The 21581-nt window shown below is 36.4% G+C and overlaps 2 protein-coding genes across 2 annotated transcripts in view; both read right to left on the bottom strand.

Annotated features, from left to right (window-relative positions):
* Positions 1–21581, bottom strand: part of ttc21b (tetratricopeptide repeat domain 21B) — a 309444-nt gene that overhangs the window by 23538 nt on the left and 264325 nt on the right. The gene's annotated exons all lie outside the window — the stretch shown is intronic.
* Positions 5863–21581, bottom strand: part of scn1laa (sodium channel, voltage-gated, type I-like, alpha) — a 33029-nt gene continuing 17310 nt past the window's right edge. Inside the window, exons 11-27 of the mRNA XM_037687119.1 lie at positions 21077–21340; positions 19717–20091; positions 17255–17387; positions 16910–17148; positions 16655–16828; positions 15707–16063; positions 15069–15548; positions 13752–13884; positions 13506–13660; positions 13203–13376; positions 10674–10796; positions 8685–8969; positions 8535–8591; positions 7738–7875; positions 7557–7661; positions 7184–7454; positions 5863–7079 (exon numbers count right to left, since the gene is read on the bottom strand). Of these exons, the coding sequence (XP_037543047.1) occupies positions 5863–7079; positions 7184–7454; positions 7557–7661; positions 7738–7875; positions 8535–8591; positions 8685–8969; positions 10674–10796; positions 13203–13376; positions 13506–13660; positions 13752–13884; positions 15069–15548; positions 15707–16063; positions 16655–16828; positions 16910–17148; positions 17255–17387; positions 19717–20091; positions 21077–21340 (4680 nt within the window). The remainder of the gene's footprint in view (positions 7080–7183; positions 7455–7556; positions 7662–7737; positions 7876–8534; positions 8592–8684; positions 8970–10673; positions 10797–13202; positions 13377–13505; positions 13661–13751; positions 13885–15068; positions 15549–15706; positions 16064–16654; positions 16829–16909; positions 17149–17254; positions 17388–19716; positions 20092–21076; positions 21341–21581) is intronic.

Genomic DNA, 21581 nt, shown 5'->3' with positions numbered 1-21581 from the left:
ATAGAGTAAAAAGTATATTTTTCCTCTAAAATACAGAGTTGAAATAAATGCAACTTACATAGATTTGTATTTAAGTGACTTAAGTACCTAAGTAAATTTACTTGGTTTAACAACTCCCTAAAACATTAAATTGGATGCAAGACAAAGGTCAACACAAGTATAACCTACTTTGAGTATATGGAAATAGTGTGAACCTTCCTACTGGCTTGGGTTACACTCTCATAGGCTGGCCTAAAGTCTTTTGTGTGACTGGCCATCTGTTTATATAAGCCACACAATCATAAAGACATTAACTCTTTTAGTTTTTTTGTTGTGTAATATATAGGTAATCATCATTTTTTTTGTTTGCACACATTATTGGTTATTAACACACTTTTGCAGTTTACAGTGGGCAATAGAAATAAATTTTTTATCAAACCAGCGATGGACAGAAGCTCCACTGTTGAGCAATACAACAAACAGACTTTTAAGTACAGTAAATCTACAGTGTGGTGTCCACGCTGCAACAGATACCTTCCCATGCCTTGTCAGATACGATTTAGCATTAATCCTGACACATACTCATTATTCTCTGAAGTAGAATAATCAATGAAAGAATAAATCAGGCTGATATTGAGCTATGTCAGTGTGGACACCAGTGCCAAAATAATGCTCCACAGGAGTTTTGAAACTAATGATAGAGAATATTTTCCAAGAATAAATACATATGATGAATAATCTTCATTTATTTACATAAGAAATCTGACCGATAATGAACACTGTATTTCACAGTTACATGGCAAAACAACTGAGGTGTTGTACTTAGCAAATAACAGTAAATATTGCATGTGTTGTTGCACTTTTAAAGAATGCATCTTAAAACCTCTTAGAGGAAGACGATGTAATACAGATCCCCTGGGATATTTGACGTTTTAATCTAATGGCTGTATCCATTGTGGTTTGGACAGACCATTATTGTTCGAAGCAGCATGACCAATTTTACAAGCAGCTCATCTGCTAATGAACACTTTGATTTCAACTTTCCATGTGTCTTTGGAAAAAAAAAAAAAAAAACTTGCTTCAAGTTTGATTGCTTTTAAAACGTTGAAAATAGATGCAAAAAACTGGTATCGCCCTATAGTTTGCATTTACTTTATGTTGATGAAAACGAGAAAAAAAAAGTGATGGAGGAAAACACTTTCTGTTGTAGACGTCTTCAGCAACGTTAGAGTGTGCACGTGCCTGTGGATTAGGAGACTGAGATAAAGAACTGTGTGTCCGCCTATTAGCTCAGTGAAAAGATAGAGAGCAGAACTCCCCACTGTCTAATATAATGGGATTTTCTGCCCACCCATCTGCAGAAAATACAATTACAAAGCCGTTACGAGTAGCATTCTCAGATTTCTCTTTGAAATGTTTTTTACTATGCTCTCCTTACATACCAGTGGCCAGATTCAAACCAAATAGACATCCTTTCACACAAACATGTCCACATATTACTACCCTGCATGCAAGACTCGAGGGATGGGGATGGCCAGCGTACGACCTTCAACCCTAATGTAGTTTAGTCAAAGAGTTTTCTGTCATGTTGCCAGGCAACCAGCAAGCAAAATCTGCAGAATCATTCTTGATTAAATCATTAAAACAGGCAATCAGTAACCCCCACCACTTGTTGACGCTATGAGCTCCACATCTTGTGACATAGAATTGAAGATTCTTGTATAATGACAAAAAAATACAATAAAAATACGAAGAAAAAACATCCAGACACAGTCCTGAGTGCACGCTGGCAAACCATCAGACAGACAGTTTTGCTCAGTTTTGCTCAGTCCGGAAAACAAGATTGTGTGGGTGTGGCACAAAGTGATCATCACATCATTGTTATTGGGCAAAATTGCAGGAAGAATGAGCACTCTGCCATCAGTTTCTTGTTGTTTACAGCCCACAAAGTTCAGCAACCACAGCTGACAAAAGCTTTGATGGACAATAAGAAATACTGTATTTGGATTGTTTTTAATAATTAATACCATGTTTCTTCCACTTAAGATGCTAATAGTTTCCGGCACACTACACTCAGAAACCAGAGTCTAACCTCATACGCAAAGTTCTAATAAAATTAAATATATATTCTCTGGTAAAACCTTCATTTCCAAATGAGAAATAATTATTTATTTTAAAGACATATTTACATGTTTCATTCAAATACAGTTGAAAGTCACACAGTTGTGAGGGCTTCCATGAAATTCCAGACAGTAATGTGCTGTAAGTTGAAGCATTTATAATTGGGGTGTGCATTAATTGTTGCACAAGAATCGGACACTGATAACTTCAACACTTTTACAGGTTCGGATGTGCCACTAATGCTAATTGTTGTTTGGTTGCTGAAAGCATTGCAAGATGTTTAAAAGGTCATTACAGTATAAGTTAGTGATTATGCTTCTGAATTATCTGTCAATCTATGCACTCTGTCATTTAGTCAAATTAAAACTGAAAGGTACTTATCAGTTTCATGCAAAAGTGAACATTAGTCCTCAACTACTTACTGTTAGACGTCAGATAATAGTTCTGAAATGCAGCATTAGGGCATTAGAATGCTTTTGCAGATCAGATGAAAAAGATGGACATCACAAGAATAATTACAACTAATATTTATGTTTCTCACTAAATGTTATCAGGAATAGGATGCCAGATAGGCTGACACATACATAAAACAATATGCCTTCCTTCATTAAGATGTTTGTGGAAAAGGCTTTTCCAACTATCTTGATAGTTGTTGTTTTTTCCAACATTTAAGAAAAAACAGTTTGCCTACTTTTACAAAAAATATATCAATGATCAGTTTGTGATCTACACAATCCTTGCATTTTATGGTCTTTGTTGTCTAAAAACTACAAAATTGGTCTTTGACTGCTGTTTTTGATGATCTTGGGATTTGTGCATTTATGAGATGCATAACAAATCAGTGCAATTTAAGTCTTCACTGTAGCACAACACTTAGCAGTTTCACAATAAAAGCTTAAAAAAGCAACAAAAAAAAAAGTTGCCTCTAGAATTTTAGCATCCCCTCATTTGCCTTTTGCATTAGGAACACTTGTGCATTATGATAAAAAATAAAAAATAAATAAAAAACATTTTCAAGGCTACAAAAAAATGTAACATGCCTATGTAACAGTAAAACATTAAAAGATGCTTACAGGGAGGCAAGAAGAGCTGGAGGTGACTTCACACTGTAACTGCCAAGAAAAACTTCAAAGATGAAGGTCCATTTAAACAAATTTGGTCCTCAACTTTTACACGTCAGTCAAAATGTTAAAAAAAAAGGCATAAAGCACACTAGGAAGTTTCACAAGCAGATGCTAAATGAAAGGTGAGTCTGACTGGCAAGCTTATTTAAATAAAGTAAGCAAAGCATAAGCTATAGCTCAGGTCATCTCACTTTTACAGAGAATTAAACTCAAACAAAAAAGTAGCAGGGCTACAAATATTTCTTTAATTCTTTATTTTTTTTTTTAGAAAAATTGTAGGCTTATTTGACACATTTTTATTTAAATAATTTATGCTTTTTAATAAAATGAGTTATAGCAATGTATTACATGCAGGCTTTTTTTTTGGTATATCACACATTTTATGAAGAAACAATGACATGTACCATGTAAAAACATTCTTTCGGTGTGCATAAAGTAGCATAGGTAATGGACATTTAAATGACATGCAAAAAGTAGTTTCGTCAATGGAATTGTACTTTTAGCACAGATGCAGCGGACAGTGTAATTTAGCTGTTGGGTCAGCAACAATATACAGTCTAAAATGTAAACAGAGGCAGGAAAAAGCACAAGGACACATTGGATGTGTGATGTGATTTCCTTGAGAACATTCAGAATACAGCATCCTGAGCTGTCATATCCATCTTTGATATTAATTATGATAAAGACTGAGGTAAACAGCAAAACACAGTTCACAAAGCTCACACAAAATCAGTCAACCTGTCAATAATCTAACACAGAGCTGTACAATCAGTATCCATGTTGTTCATCTTATACAATGGAACATAGAGTACATGTTATCTAAGAAAATTAATATGAATTGTCCCCAAATTATAAATTATATTATGACCAATATAAAACATGCAATCAAGACAAGACAAAGAAAGGGTATGCACTTGGAGAAGGCTTGTACTGAAAAGAAACTGAAACTGTAAAATGACTCTGCTGTCTAACAAGGCAGCATTAAAGACTTTTCTTCTCTGCAGAAACTCTTAAAGAGGAGGTTCTAATGAGATATTCAGATGTAAAAGTCATTAAATACTTGGATTTAAGGTAGTTTAGAACAAAACATGTACATACTTAACATTACTGTAAATGTTACGGTAAACGAGTCAAGGTAAAAGTCCCCGAAGGGAACATGTGATTTACAGATGTTAAATACACGGCAAATATAAAATACATCAGAAAACAAACAATTTGATAAAATACAATGACATTCACACAACACAGTGATCGGCATCTTTCTCTCCCCACAGTCATAAAAATGTTGAGCATGCTGATATTTTCTTGTTATGAGCAGCAGTAGAAGACGGAACAAAAGGTCAGTCTGTACGTTGGATTTGTGGACACCATAGGTTTTGATGACGTGTGAACATATTTAATGATAAAACAATGTGCAAAGTGTTTTACACAAGAGTTGCTGCCCTCACACGGATTAGCACACTTGAATTGTCTGAAAAATGGCGTTTCTTTTTATGGAAAATATTAACCAGTCCAGCAAATGTGCACCATGAATCATAAGGTCCTGGATAACACATGGTGAAAAGGGCAGTCTTTGGTATGCACAGCCATGGAAACACAGTCATGCAGATCTACATACTGAATGGCTTTATCAAACATTTTGAAGGGCTATCAGTCATCAAGGCCATGAAAAAAAGATTGAACTCTTAGGGGTTCACACTTGGAGTAAAATGAAATGTATTAAAAATGAATTAAAAACACACAAAAATTAAATATCAGGATAAACACTTTTACTACTTGAAAACATAAATGTGGTTTGCAACTGAAAATAAGAGATATATGAACAGATCAAGACACAGGCAGTAGAAATAGCTGGAATTATACATATGATAAAAAGACATATATATTTCTGATCATTTGCAGTATGGGGTTCTGTGGAGAGATAATTAGTAACTAATATTTCATCTGTTGTAGATTACTTTTTGAACCACCTGAGATTGGAGAATAGAGTTTAATGGACTGACGAGCAATTCTGACTGGGACCAAAAATCAACTTGGACTGCTGCCATCTTAAAACTGCTTTAAAAGTAAAAAATCCCATTGCAATTCATGCAATGCTGTTTTATAAACACTTCTGTTGCAGATCATTTATTTCAGTTGGGTATTTGCAAGCATAATTAATGGCTAGTTGCAGCAACTTCGGTGCAGCCTGATCACTTCCAGCAAAAACATTATATTTCAGCAGAAATAGCAGTCTAATGTGTAACTGATGACAATGTAAAGAGGTAAAAAAAAGTGTCCACATGAACTAATGTGAATATTTAGAAATAGGAAGTAGTTTAGAACAACAGTCCACTTTGGTCTTAGCTTTGATTGGGCTAACTGTTAGCATGTCGATCCAGTCAGAATTAAACCCTATTTCGTCAAACTAAAGTCAAAGACCTATCTGCAACAGTTAGGATATTAGTTGCTCATAACTTCTCAACTGAACCCCTTGTCACAGGACTTGAACTATCCCTTTAACCAGTGTGGTTTTCTTAACACTTTGTATAACATTGCAAACAGCCAGGCAGGTCTATGTTCCTGGAATGATTTAAAGTAGTTCAGGTGAGTAAACTGAGTCCCTTTCAAAAAAAAAAAAAAAAAAGTAAACAGTTTTTCATTCCTTCAAAGTCTTTTCTTCCTCTCCAATACTCTCCTCTGTGTCTTGTTCTTTGACATCTTTGCTCTCAACCTCTTTTTCACTTCTGTCTTTTTCGCATTTGTTTTTCCCGTCCGTTGCCACGTCGTGAACGTCGCATGAGTCCGTCAAAGGCGTCGGCTCAGTTTTGTCTGCGCCTGAAGTTTTTTTAGTTTTTTTATTCAGATGTTGTTTGTCAGTGACCTCTTCGTCGTTTTTAATGTCAACATTCAGTATGCAAGAGAGCTTACTCCTAACTGCGAAATGTCTGTACGCTCTCTGAATCACAACAGCTGATAAATCTTCCTGTTTGCGGCGAAGGGTGGATGTAATGGGCTCGTAGGACATTTTGGAAGGATTGGAGGCCATGAAGCGCTCCTCCATTTGTCCTCTCAGGTTGTCCATCTCTGCACTCTCACCCAAAACACGCTTTGTGAAGGCAAACAGGATATCTAGGCAGTGAATGCGGTCACCACTCACAATTGGTAAATCCATAGATATGAGTATCTTTCTGTTAGGCTTGGGGATACGTAATGGTGGGTTGAGAGCATTTGCTAATTCTGAAAGCATATTGTACTTGACAAACTGTGTTGCATGAGGATCAAATCTTTCCCAGACCTCATAGAACATTTCAAAGTCATCTTCACTTAATGGGTCGGCGCTCTCCTCAGTTGCCACACCAAAGTTCTCCAGAATGACTGCAATATACATGTTCACCACAATAAGGAAGCAGATAATGATATAACTCACAAAGAAGGCAATTCCCACTGAAGGCCTTCCACAGTTTCCTTTAACTGTACTCCCTGGATGCTCCATTGTATTGTCACAGTCCGCCGTGTCTGTGTTCAGCATGGGCGCTAAAAGGAGGTCCCACCCCCCTGACGTGGTAATTTGAAACAAACAGATCATGCTGTTGCCAAAAGTCTCAAAATTGAAAAGGTCATCAATGCCCTTTTCTTTCTTGACATAAGCAAAGTTTGACATGCCAAAGATGGCGTAGATAAACATCACCAAGAAGAGCAAGAGACCAATGTTGAACAAGGCAGGAAGTGACATCATCAAGGCAAACAAGAGTGTGCGGATCCCTTTGGCACTTTTAACAAGGCGGAGGATCCGGCCAATTCGAGCCAATCGTATGACTCTGAACAGGGTTGGCGAGACGAAATACTTCTCAATTATATTTGCGAGAAATGTGCCTGAGGAAAGATCAAAGTTTAAAAAAATGCATGAAAATTTGCAAATAAATCAGGAATAACACAAATTAAGCATTTTGTTTGGACAAAACATAAATCATACATACCAACAATTGACAAGATGACTACGATGAAATCAAATATATTCCAGCCATTCATGAAGAAGTATTGTCGAAGTGCAATCATCTTTAACAGACACTCTCCACTGAAGACGACTATGAACACTATGTTGATGTTCTTGAGAACCTGCTTTTTTTCATTTTCGTCATATTCTGTTTCCACCATCATGGTTACCATATTAAGCCAGATTAGAACCATAATCACAATATCAAATACTTGTTTTGTGACTAAGTCAAAGATGTATCCTTGTATATTGTTCTAAAAAAAACACACACACACAAGAAAGAAATATGTTTAGACAAAATTTAGAAAAAACGTCTTCATCATCATAAATAGAATGCATTCAGAAAAGTTCCATACCGCCGGCCTAGGTATAGGTTTCTGTGGTTTCTTTGACCCCAACTTTTTCATTGCATTGTAGTATTTCTTCTGTTCTTCAGTCATGAAAATATCCTGACCTCCAAAGTAAAGATGGCAAGAGAGGACTATTAGACTACAGCAAAATACAAATATAAAATGTGCTATAAAAAGTGATACTTATCTTTTTTTTTTGCTGATTGAAATTATCTATAATGACACCAATGAAGAGATTGAGGGTAAAAAAGGATCCGAATATGATGAAGACAACAAAATATGTGTACATCTCAAAGTTTCTTTCATAATCCGGTTGTTCGCCTGGCTACGAAGGACAACAACGACAAAAAAAAAAAACATTTTCTCCATTAGTGGATAATGGTTCTGAATAGATTTTTAGTTTGTACAAGTCTGGTAGCAGTCAAGTGTGGCCAGATATGTCACTCAGTTTTCCAAAAATCGTTACTAATCACAGTTAATTCATGATTTTAGAAGCGTTATGTCAATGTCCTCTATTGCTGAGGGATTTCAATATGTAATGTTTGTAGTTTTTAAGATCAGTGTTTTTTCTGCACTGGAATTTACCAGGGAATGAACAGGAACCTAATTTGTGTTGTCTATGGTTTCATGCATGTTTGGGGTTGTGTAAAACCCCTGAACAGAACAACAATCAGCTTTGATTTGTCAAAGACCTCTTTAGGGGATAAAAAAATATAAAAAGCAACATTAACAAAATCAGCAATAAGTCTGGTTATATTAAACAATAAAATATAATTAACAAGTCATTTTTAAACTAAATAAATGAGCTGAGATTGACTTTGGTATCTAACTTTCATTGTTCTTAGGTGACAGTCATATTGTAAAATGAATAATGCTTTGCCTTATCAAAAAACAAACAAAAAAAACAAAACATAAAACTGGTTTGGTTGAACATATATTTAAATAGTTTTAGTAGTGTTGCGGTAAACAAAGAAAATTGGATACGTTTTCTGGTGAGTCCACAGCAGCATACATGATATCCATCCAGCCTTTAAATGTAGCCTGTTCAGGAACAAATGTAGCAAATGAGATGTCTAAGTTTGAAAGTGCATTCACTGCAAATATTTTGCATTTTAAAATGATCCTTTAACATACCACTTGCAAAAGTGCAAGGTAGCCCATGGCAACATTGTCATAGTTGACTGCGAGATTTTTCCAGCGTGCGGTGTAATTGCCAGTTTCATTTAATTTTTCACAAGCATGTTTATTTTTCACTTGTGATATGTTAAAAGCCTTATCTGTGATTGTGTCAAAACAACTGCTGAACTTCCCAGCAAATAAGTTGACTCCCATGATGCTGAAGATGAGCCAGAAGATGAGACAAACCAGCAGCACATTGAAGATGGAAGGAATGGCTCCCATTAAGGCATTGACAACGACCTGTACATAAACACACACACACAAATAACACGTGCTCTGCAGGTAGATAAGACAACTCAGAACGACCATGATTTTACTATAGCAAAACGAGACAACAAAATAAATAAATAGAAAAAGCAAAACTGTGGTAACATAAGCGCTGCAATATAAGTGCCTGGTAAAACTGGAGAAACGGAATGAACGCAGGAGATTAAATAAAGGATGCCAGTAAGAAATGGATACTAAAACATATTTTAGTAGCTTACTTATTTTGAAACAAAAACACAGAAAAGTAACACATTGTGGATGATGTAGGATGCTGCAAATTGTGATGACTATAAACAGACATACAGTAAAACATAAAGAAATCATGCTGGATAATTCAGGAAACAATATTAAAACTGTGAGACATGCATGCCTACTGAGAAAACCACATGAGTGAAAGCAACCTGCCTGGCAGTGCTATAAAACCACCACAACATGACAAGAACCAATCCATAAATGCTTCATTGATTTCAGCAGCTGGCAGTCCAGTGACTTCTGCTACATAAGCTACTGACCTCTGTTTAGACTACAAGTGGTAACACTATGAGCAAAATAATTCCATATTGAAATTTCAAACACTTTCTAATGATCATTATGCTTTAAATCACCACATATGTTTCAGACATCAAGGAATAAATGCAAGTGTGAAGACAATACAGTTCAATAAATTTAAAAAATAATAATTCATGCCATTTTATTGCTTGCAAGCAAAGGGATTTACGTGCTTTCAAGCTAGCAATTCAATTATTGGTAGCAATTCCAGTTAGTCACTGCTCCTAGCCAAGAAACTGCTTACACATTTCTTAATTTTACCAAAACATGATGGTTTTTAAACTGTTTTTCTCTTGACACAAGTCTATACATTTATTTAAGTTACACATTATCCAGGAAGAATTAGATTTTATACAGCAAACACGTATCAATAGTAAAATTATAAGAAAAACAATCGAATTACTTGGATCAACTTACTTGAGCTATTTGACTTAAAGCAGAAGACAGATAAATAATAGATGGCAAAGCATGCAAGGCAAGGAGAGGAATTACTGATTGTGGGCAACGCAATTTTGAGATCTTGCAAAGAGGGGCACATTGGCTATGCTGGATAGTTAAGTATTTGTTTGGAGTTCAGATAAAGCATCTGCTGGTGTTCAGTTCTGTGAATGAGATTCCTAAACTGTCCTACAAACTAAATCACTTAAATCATGGGGGGGGGAGCAGCCAACACGAAGAAACACCAATTAGCACAGAGTTGCAAACAACTAAACTTGTTGATGAACGGGAGCCTACGCCTTACCAACACACACACAGCTTGCTTCTAATTACTATATCACACTCTATCTCCATGAATCAGACCATATGTTTAAGCATTTAGAATTTGATCTTTTGCTCTGACCAAACAAACGAAAAGGGGTTAATTGGGCCTATGTTGGGAAATGACCTCCTACATTCAATATGATCTAAGATTTCTTTCTTCTAGTTTAATGGTAGGACGGATGGATGGATGGATGGATGGTAGACAAACACAAATTCACACCAAAACAAATTTTACAAGAGACACAAAGCTTTAAAAAAAAAACGTGCACCATAGTGTTTAATGTTGATAATCAGTAGATTGTGAGGTCCCTGTTTTTACCATGAATTCAATGGGTAAACAGTTCATTCAGACTTTGTTACTCTTACCCTCATGCCTTCAAACCTTGACAGGGCTCTTAGGGGCCTCAGAGCTCGCAGAGTTCTTAGTGACTTGATTGCACCGAGCTCTGAATAACCCAAAGCATTGGCCACAAGACTGACCAGTGAAACCTGATGGACAGACAGAAATAAGATGTTGAGCATATAGAAGAAACAATTTTATTCCCTAAAAGTCACGCTAATTGCTAGCCAAACGTGTCCTAGTATTATGGAAGTTTTGGGGCAAATAAAACAACTCTTGCTCAAAAATATCACACTGATGTGATTATCATTATTATTAAATTCACTAAAGTAAGTCTGTATGTTTTAGCATAACATAACTTTTTTTATATCGTCATTGTTTTATCAACTTTAACGACCTTGTGATGGACTTGTGACCCGACCAGGGTGTACCCCACCAATCGTCAAGATCCGGCTCCCTTCAAAGGACCATAAATCCCACCTCTATCCTTATTCACTCTTTCACTCTCAATGAAGGCGGTCGTTCTTACCCTCTCTCTCTCCCTCCCTCCTTTTTTTTTGCTCTCGTGTCCTGTCAACCTCAGAGCCTCTCTTTACACATCTTCCGAATTGAAAATTATTATGGATTTGGTCAGCTGGTCCCTCAACGCAATTGATCAATTTTTTTCCACCAGACGACAGGGTGCTGGAGAGCCCTCATGCCCTGAACGGACCCACGCAGCTGGGTATGTCATTGATTCCTGGGATAAGTGGAAGATGATGCGCCCATCTGTGCTGTTCATGGAGGACGTAGAAGATCCATACATTATTGGATTTATGATAACACGGTTTCTGCTTTTTGGAATGTGCAGATACCTAGGATATCGACAAATTAGGAAGACACTGGCAGTAGTTTCAGCCACGGTAAAGCTGCCAGCCTTAAGTGAAGGATTAATTTGTGCCTCGAGCTCTCAGACTCATATGCTTAACGAGCTCAACTGCAAGCTGGAAGCAATTTCTGAGAATCGTAGGCCACTCGCGGCTCCTGGAACTCGCCAGCATGAAGGATTCAATCTTGGAGAAAGCCAATCAAAGCATACAAACACTACAGTATGTCCAGAACAGCGCTGCCAGGGTCCTGATGAGAGTGCATAAGCATGAGCCCATCACCCCTGTACTTCGTTCACTTCACTGGCTTCCTGTTTCTGCCTGGATCACTTACAAAATGTATCTGCTCACCTTCCAATGCTTGTACGGTAATGTGCCATCTTATTTAAAATAACGTCTCACCCCTCATTGTCCTTCACGCACTCTCCACTCTTCCAACACTCAGCTTCTTCTCACTCCCAGGTCTCGATCCCGCACTACAGGAAACCAGGCTTTCTCCTGCGCTGCCCCTCAGCTGTGGAATGCCCTGCCTTCATATCTGAGGGCCCCACAGACCATGACATGCTTTAAAAAAGGTCTTAAAACCTTTCTTTATGCCCAGTTATTTAATTGATTGAATTGTACTTTTGTTTTTTATTGCACCTATAGTTCTTATTTGAGTATTTTATCTGCATTTTGTGCATTTGAAGTTTTGATGTGATCTTTCCTCATTGTCCTCCTGGTTGTTCCTCCTCTCAGTTGCTCTTTGCGGTTGCTTTTTGTCTTGACGTTATCTGATGTTTACTCATTGTAGCAGTTTGAGATCCATTGTGAATGTAAAGGGCGTTATAAATAAAAGTTATTATTATTATTATTATTATTAATAATCAAGCACGGACCGGGCGGAATGTTCACAAATCTGGCTGTTTGGATTCATTGAGTGTACCAGCAGAACTTGAAGGCAGACAAAAAACAGAGTCTGGCAGCCCAAACAGTTGTTGTTTATCTGGATTTAGCCTCCCCACTGGCCTTGGACAGGCCAACTTATCTTAGATTGCTCCTGGAGGATACACAAACTAGAAGCTTCTGCCTGCCCCCTCCTCCTGAGGACATCTGTGGCCTTATCAGAACCATGGTGTTGATAGACACTGTACCATCTTATTAGAACTTTGGAACTTTCTAGAGAATCTATGGATAACACCACTTTTGTTGACCTCTATGCATAAATGTATTATGATGTCATTGTATGTTGCTGTTTTATGTTGCCAGGTATTTTTTTGCATCTTTTATACTGTTTCCCAGCCAGGACATGGTGTGAGACATGATTTTTTTTTTGCTTCCTCCAACCTCATGTTCTCTTTTTCTCATCTGTCTGTATGTTGTATGTAACAGGTCTCTCTTGTAAATGAGTCTCTGAGATTCAGTGGGAACTAACCTGTATAAATAAAGGTCTAATAAAAAAAAAAAAAAAACTCAGTTTTCTACGAGTGATTTCACAGCTCATACGATACTATTCGAAATAATATCACTTCAAAGATTCCTTTAGGATATTTTTAATTGAAATATTGAAGGCATAAAGTAAATCAGTGTTTCGTCGCTTTTTCACTCGAGTTGTATTTGCATCATTCGTGTGTATCTCATCACCTTTGAAAACTGGGTCTGACAAAATTGTAGGTGTGTTTCAGTGTAAACTGTTGTGTTTAAACTTACATCAACAATCAGGAAGTCCAACCAGCACCAAGCATTTGTAAAATACTTGGCAAACCCATATGCTACCCATTTCAGCAGCATCTCCAGAATAAAGATGAAGGTGAAAATTCTGTCAGCATATTCCAATATTATTTTTATGATCTTCCTCTGCTTAATGTAGATGTCTTCAAAAGCCTAGAGAAAAAAACAAAACAAAAACAATGAGACCATTAATTATAGTACCTGTGAATATACTGTACATGGCAATAATGTAACAAAACAGCCTAACTGTAATTTGCAGAGAACAATATGTTTTAGACTTACAAGTGCTCCACTGCTTAGCAAAATCATGAAGATGATGAAGGTCTCAAACCAGTTGTGCTCCACTATTTGATAGCAGGTTTTTCTGAATGACCACCACAGCTTCCAAAAGCCCACATTCACATTAACCTGACAACACTTAAATTTTTGCACACATTCTGAGAAGAGACAAAGATCTGTTACCCATTTATAATAAAGAATAATAAGATGTAGTAAGTATTTGCAAGTTACATCAGGAATAGTTTTCACCTGCAGTAAAACAGTCCTTGGGTTCCTTTTTCACTTCCAAATCATAGTCATTTTCAAGTACTTCTCCATCTTGCTGACCATCCACTGTACTACCCTCTGAACTGGAACTGAACTGTCCATCATCATCTATAGCCTATAAAGAAAATAATAATATGTTTGTGTTTGATGATGAAAGCAACAATGATCATTTACAGAGAATCCACCCCAATATAAGAGAAAAAAAACTACTGTTACTGTATATAAGTAGCCAACAGAGCCATGGGAAATCAGACAAAATGTCAAATTTCATGCTCTTTTATATGTTTTTCTCCAAAGAAAAACTGGGAAGTCGTCATTTTAATTGACATGAGAAGTCTCAGGAAGGTAGCCATTTTGGTTTGAAGTTAGCATTTTGATTTCTAAACCTCATATTTGAACAAGCTTCTACAAATGTTCCTACAGATTTTGAAGTATTGGCTTCAAATTTGGTCAGTATACTATTAGAAAATAGAGGATTGAAAGAAGTCATAAGCTTGGGTTCTTATCACAGCACATGGACGTGACTACAACAGACTTTGACTTCTTAAAACCTTGTCACTGCATGTAAATTGACATGTTTAACCCCAATTCAGTACTCAGCACATATTGATTTCACACGATTTCCTTAGCCCTGCACACTGAAAATAAAGTTAGATGTATTACTCAAGGACATTATTCTCTACCATGGTTTTTCACATTAATTTCAAATTGTGTCATAACAGGTTACTGTTCCTTAATATAGTTTTACTCATGGGTATCTGCCATTTTGAAATGAATCTTCATTTTGAGGCCACATTTTTCTGACTCTTACATTTGAACACACATAGATTTAGTCTTTTGATAGAAATGGTAGTGCTCATTGCCCAATATTGCAAGCTGCCAAGGTGCGAGCGCCATCCACTGCTGCTTGTAACTTTAATTTTGCTTATTGATGTATGGATTTCTACAGGTTGTGTCTTTTAATAGTTGGTATGAAAACTGCTTGACTTTCTTCCTAGAGAATGTGATAAGTCCTAGGACCATCTAATGCAATACAGGCAGTGATGTAAGTACTCTACTGCAACATGCAGGTTGAATTATTATGTAATGAAGGTTTGGGCCTTAGTCCTGTATTTCTGTTTCTGTGAGCAACACACTATGTTAGAGCAAGTGTCACTCACAGAACTCAAAATATTTTAGCTGCCTTTGGATAAAAATAAAAAAAGTTAGTATAGGGTTTTTGTCCATATGTTATGAAAAACCATTAGGGTTCACTAATTTAGTATAAGTGATTTGACCAATTCATGACAGAACTCTTACCAGGTGGCACTCGGGTAAGTTGGTTGATGCGCTGCTAAAATCCTCAGTGTTGAGCATTTCAAAGTCAGACTCCTCTGCAGCAATCGGAACAGAAACAGTCAGACTTGGGTTGTTTATGAAAGACAAGATGGAATCATCACTCTTGCTGTTGACTATATACTTGTCTCCAGATTTGTCTACACCAGTCACATCCCCATTGCCATCCAAAGAGAAGTCTTTAATGGTATAGCTAGGGACACCATTTCGTCCAAAAGATTTGTGGAGCTCATCCAGAGACTGGTCTTCACTCTTGTTTTTCTTTTTATCCCTGAGACATAAACTGTTGCAGGTACTTCGAAACAGTGACTTGATATAAGCATTGCCTCGGCGTATACGTCCAATCGCAATCTGCAAATTGTTCATCTCGCTGTCGTCATCTACAGCTGCCAGGTTATCCGCACTGAATGAACTTAACAGCAGGGCCAGGAACAGGTTCAACACCTAGAGGAGAATGAAGTTATTTAAAGTAAGACTGATCTTTAGTCTGTTTATCTTGTATGGTAAAATATTTTAGAAATAATTGCATTGTTAATGTGACAAGTTAAATTGAAACAATTTGGATGATGTGAAATGAATTGACCATAAAAGATGTAATGTACCACAAGATTCCCAACAACCATGACCATCATGTAGAGAATGAGGCACTTGTGGATCCCAGCCACCTCCATACAGTCCCACATGGTCTCTATCCACTCCCCACAAAGCACTCGGAACACAATGAGGAATGAATGGAAGAAGTCGCTCATGTGCCACCGAGGCAGCCTACAGTCATCAGAGATCTTACACACACAGTCCCTGTAGTTTTTTCCAAACAGCTGCATGCCCACAACAGCAAAGATGAAAACAATAATGGCCAGCACCAGGGTTAGGTTTCCCAAAGCTCCCACTGAATTACCAATAATTTTGATGAGTTTGTTTAGAGTGGGCCAAGATTTAGCAAGCTTAAAAACTCTCAGCTGCAAAAAGAAAGAAAAACAGGTATTTTAGTCATTGCAAAAACACAAAGATATTGAAAGTTACATATGGTAATAAGAAAATATTGCAACACAGAAATGCTTTTCAATCATTTGCAATTCCATTTAAATTCTTGTGCTTTTTTTTATTGAATGCACAATTTTTTTATGGTTTGGGGAAAGTCTAGACTTGAATAAAGTAAGCAGCCATTTTTAGACAGAAATACCTCTGAAATATTATTTTGAACCTGAACGTTAAATCAAATAGACAAAAATCACAAATTTAGACCAATTTTTCCTTATTTCATACTGATATTTTTCAGCAGATCTTTTGAGTTTTAAGTCAGCCTAGGTCAATTTGTAATCAGTTTCAGGTGAGCGTAGTTGTTCTGCTACACAACTCAACATTTTTAAAGCTTTAATTGCTTCAATGTTCTAATAATTAACTTGATGGATAAAAAAAATCCTTATTTTTCCAAACCAAATGGCTCATAATGACACACTGAGAAAACTATTTCATTATTTTTAACATAGATGAAGAGCTGATAATGTTTTTTGTCAATACACAAAAATGCAGATAAAGTTTAAGCTTACCAGCCTAAATGATCTCAAAATAGACATGCCCTTCACATTCTTCAAACTAAGCTCAATCAAGCTTAAACAGACGATGAGCGAATCAAAAATGTTCCATCCCCCTTGAAAGTAATAGTATGGGTCCAACGCAATGATCTTGAAAACCATTTCAGCTGTGAAGATGCCAGTAAATACCTTCACACACATAAAAAAAAGGCCATTAAAGCTTACAATTATTTTGGAATAAAAAAGCATTAACTAGTTTAGTTGGCTTACCAGGTTTCCCACAGTCAACATGTTTTTGAACCACGGTTCCATTGGCTGATGCTCCATGGCCATAAATAATGTGTTCAGTACAATGCAGATGGTAATAGCTAGGTCCATAAATGGGTCCATTACAATTAGGTTGACCATTTTCTTGATTTTCATCCACCCTGGACAAAACTCCCAAATGAGGAATGTGTGAGCAAACTTGTACCAATAAGGAGGGCACTTCTGCCTCGACTCTTCAAGTTCTAATGTAAAAATAGAATATTTTAGATGAAAGCATGGTTCTCTTTAACATTCAAAATACTTTAAACCTTGAAAATAAATTTTGAGCATAGCAAATAGGATTCCTACCATCTATAGTGCTTGTAATGACACTAGCTATACTTTGTGCTCTCTGTCTGAACTCGGGGGCCTCGAGTAAGTCCAAAAACTCTCCGTAGTTTCCGCCACTGGACTTCCTGCATTCTGTATCAGTTGTGTCAGCCTTGACGTAAATGTGTGGATGAAAACAGAAAAGTAAACATTATTTTCAATATCCCATGCACCGATATATTAACACTGTAACACTAAAGCTAGTGTCAATCAAATGAATAAAACAGTTAATCTTCCCAGTTACAATGCAAAACATTTACAAAGTGTTGATGCATAATTTAGTTTCCACCAGTGTTTCAGGAATTTATGAAGGTCTAAAAATAAGGTAAAATGCTATGATTTTTTTTTCAAGTTATTTTAATGTGGGTTTTCTGAGTCCACCACAAGTTAAAAGTTTTACAAAATGTCTCTAAATTGCAAACACAACAAACCTATCATCAGATTCTTGTAGTATCAGTGTAGTTTGGTGACATGGTCTTGGTTTCCTCTTATGCAGTTTACTTTAATTTCTGCAGTTTCAGATGCCATCACAGCAAGGTAGACATCAAAGCCACATTGAGTATAAACCTTAGAACAACCTCAAAGGTCCTACAGGAGGAATTGGCATCCTAGTAGCATCCAGCTACCTCGCCTCAGTTGTTGTCCAATTATCAGTGGTGGGATGTAACTAAGTACAGATACTTTGTTACTGTAAAGTACATTTTTCATATACCTGTACTTTACTTAAGTAGAGTTAAATGTGGGTACTTTATACTTTTACTCCACTACATTTTACATCAAGTATCTGTACTTTCTACTACACTACATTTCTATAATGCTTTGCATTACAAGTTACATTCATGTTGCGGCTTTTTGATTTGTTTGTTACTTTGAAAGTAACCAACGGTGAGAGGGGAGTTGGTCCAGTGAATCACTGCAAAGTGGGCAGGTAACGTTAGACCCGCCTTCAAGAAGAGCTGGGCCAATGACATATTCTAGTAAATATGTCACAGAGCTGGGTGCACCCACAGCACCGCTAACACACCCAAAATGTATTCCACCGCAAGAGAGTCAGCAAGAAGATATGCACCACCCATGGCCTTATTGAAAGATTATTCAGTACAGCAGGACAAATTCTCCCAGAAGAGCCAGACTGGGCTTAAAAATCTTTGAAAACCAACTTCTTCTGAACTTGAACAAGAAATTCTTGCTGCAATATTAAAATGTGTCAGTTCATGGGATGTTAGGAGACAAGAGATGTCTCCAAATGGCTCGACACTCAGGTCCAAGTTTTAAAAATGGTGTCAGAAAGTTAAAATATTGTTCAATATTGACCCATTACAAGGTTGAATAGACAGTATTTTAACTGGTTGATGACAAACTGGAGTTGAAATATCAGTGGAAATGATCAGAGCCTGTTACTTTGTTAGTTGTGTCTAATGTTCCTTTTTTTCAGGCAGACAACTTTTACTTCAATGTGTTTACTGCAGTTAAAATGACACATTGGTTTTGCTTTGTGTTAAATAAAAACTTTCAAAGGCATAATCATTCCTCTTTCTTATTTTGATTAATGGCATTTAACTCTGCGTGTCATCCCTGAAATTCTGACGCACAGAACCACAAGTCCAAGAGTGAACTGTGTCACAGAGTAAACACAATAAAAACATGTATTATCTGCAGCGTTGTTCATTAAAAAGGCACAACTCTATTAATGTATTACAGTACATATACATATGGTAGGCAGACTTAAAAGATATGTAGACCATTGCATTATGTAATACATTCAGGAAGTACTTTTACTTTTAATACTTTAAGTATTTTAAAAGCAAGTACTTATTTACTTAAGTAAAAATGTTAATGTGGTACTTCTACTTTTACTAGAGTGCATGTTTGTCTGTTTATTTGTACTTTTACTTAAGTACGGTGTTTGAGTACTTTCTCCGCCACTGCCAATTATGCAGCGCCTGCATGAGCCTCAGCCTTTGCTGTAACCATGCTCCCTGTCCAAGACTTTAAAACTTCAGTAAGTTCTTCACCGTGTTCTTTCTTTACATCTCAGCCTCATTTTATGAACAAAACACTGACCCAGAGTTTAGTCCCTCATTGCATACATACGGTAGTCCCAGGTTTTTACTTATTCCTTGCAAGATACTTGCCACTATTGTCATACCTTGTTCTTTTCAACTTTATACCCGTGTCTTTGCTGTGTTAAAGTCATTTTATTTGTATATGAATTTCTACTGGAGGAATACCTACTTCTGCAGCATTTTGTTTCGTTTCACCTAGATCATACCACACATGAGGCCTTGGCAATGAAAGGCAGAGAAATTGTGATAGAGATATATGTAAAACCTTTACCCTGTGATGTTCAGTAAACCCAGTATACGTTGAACCAACAAACTAAAGATTAATTCTCTGTTTAATATAACTTTCTTCATCTTGGCTAATGAAACATTTCTTACATTGTCTCCAGTGGAGGCCACATCTAGTGTCACTTTAGGCAGAAGAAGCCCCATAGGTGGTGATGATGGAAGAAAATTCCCATCCACCAGAGACACAACCCCATTGCAGTCTACTGAGCTGTGCCTGACGCTAGTGGGCTGAAATCGGAGATGCGGTAAGAAGCTGCACTGGCTCATACTGCTGCTGCATCGATCACACCTCTGAGCATGAAACAGGGATCCCCTCCGACTTAGGTTGTCTTCAAAAATGCTGTTCTCATCATCCGCAAACTCGTTTTCTGAGCTCACATCTTGTGGCTGGCTTTGAAAGCTGCAAAAGCTGGTCTTGCTGTTTCGTCTAGATGACAACAGTGGTCCACGAAAGCTCAGAAAAGACTAGGAGACAAAGATAATCTCCAGTGGATACATGATATATGTTGATCTTAAGAAGAAAAGAATAAAGATGGCAGAGGCGTTTATATGTTCAAACAAAACGGTGACGATGTGCAAAAAGTAAATAAATAATGGACGTGGTTGATGAATATTGTAAAAAAAAAAAAAAAAAAAAAAGAAAAATAGTGATGATGAATATGATAAAGAAGATGACCATAATGAAGCTTAAGCTGATGAAGAAGAACATGATAATGATGATCATATGGATGATATAAATTTTGAGAAAAAAAATCATAGCGTTGTAAAATGTATTGAGTATGGCCGACAAGGAAAATAACACATGTTGAAGAAGTTGAACAAGATGATAATGATGATGATCACGATGAAGATGTTCAAGATATGAAAATGATAACATGTTTGCACTTCAGAAGCCAAAGTGAACATTGTGACATTCAACTAAATCAGCAAAGCACAGTTCAAATAGTTTTAATATAAGTATCATCAGCCCTTGTGTATGTCCTCACTTTCATCAAGTTCTTTTCCTTCAGCGGAGGATGTTAAAACACATAAATAACAATTTAAAAAGCATATTCATCACAGACTGGAGCCTTGTTTCTTTTGATTTAAAAAAGTTGATTTCAGTACAGCTAATATGAATAAATGTATCTTCCTATTGAATGATTAAATGCTTGAAATTGGATGTTGTAAAATTAAAACATTTATTTATATTGTATAAAGTGAGGTTCTGTGGAAACTTTGATAGTTTAAACAAAATATAATTTAAATTTATAAAAATTGTACTTTTCTGGATTAGTTATTAATAAATACTTGTTGGAAAACAGTAATTACACAAGATGCATAACAAATTATCTAATAAATTTTAAAAATAAAAAAGAAGCATTAATCTAAGAGCAGTACTAGAGTTTAGGATGAAGCAACAGCAGTGAATTATTTCATAACCAGCATATATCAACAGATGTTACTGCACCTGATGCATGGGGGAGCATTTCATGTCATAGTTGAGCATGTTTTCATCCACAGAGAACCGGAAACAAGCCCTCTTCATACTGTCCAGAGAGTTGGATTTAGGAACTTTTGACACCTCTTTTTCCTCCTCCTCTTTTCTTTTTTTTCTCCTGTTACGCCTCTCCTTGGCACTTTTGGAGCTCAGCTTGGACGCATCAGAGGAACTCTCAGTGCCACCACCTTTATCAAAGGTCTGTCCATCTTCTGACATACCTTTTGCTATTGCCTAGAAGACAGTGCAGTAGGGCAGTACAAATGAATATAAAATGATCTTTAAGATATGTGACAACTAAATAGCAAATCCAACCACACACACACACACAAATATATATATATATACATACATATACAAATATATATATACACATATATACACATATATATATATATATATATATATATATATATACATATACACATACACACACACACACACATATATATATATATATATATATATACATATA

This window comes from Nematolebias whitei, chromosome 13 (assembly GCF_014905685.2).
Source record: "Nematolebias whitei isolate Nwh7 chromosome 13, NemWhi1, whole genome shotgun sequence".
In the NCBI taxonomy this organism is placed as follows: Eukaryota; Metazoa; Chordata; class Actinopteri; order Cyprinodontiformes; family Rivulidae; genus Nematolebias; species Nematolebias whitei.
The sequence above is the reverse complement of the archived record's forward strand: the minus strand, read 5'-3'. Positions and strand labels throughout refer to the sequence as shown.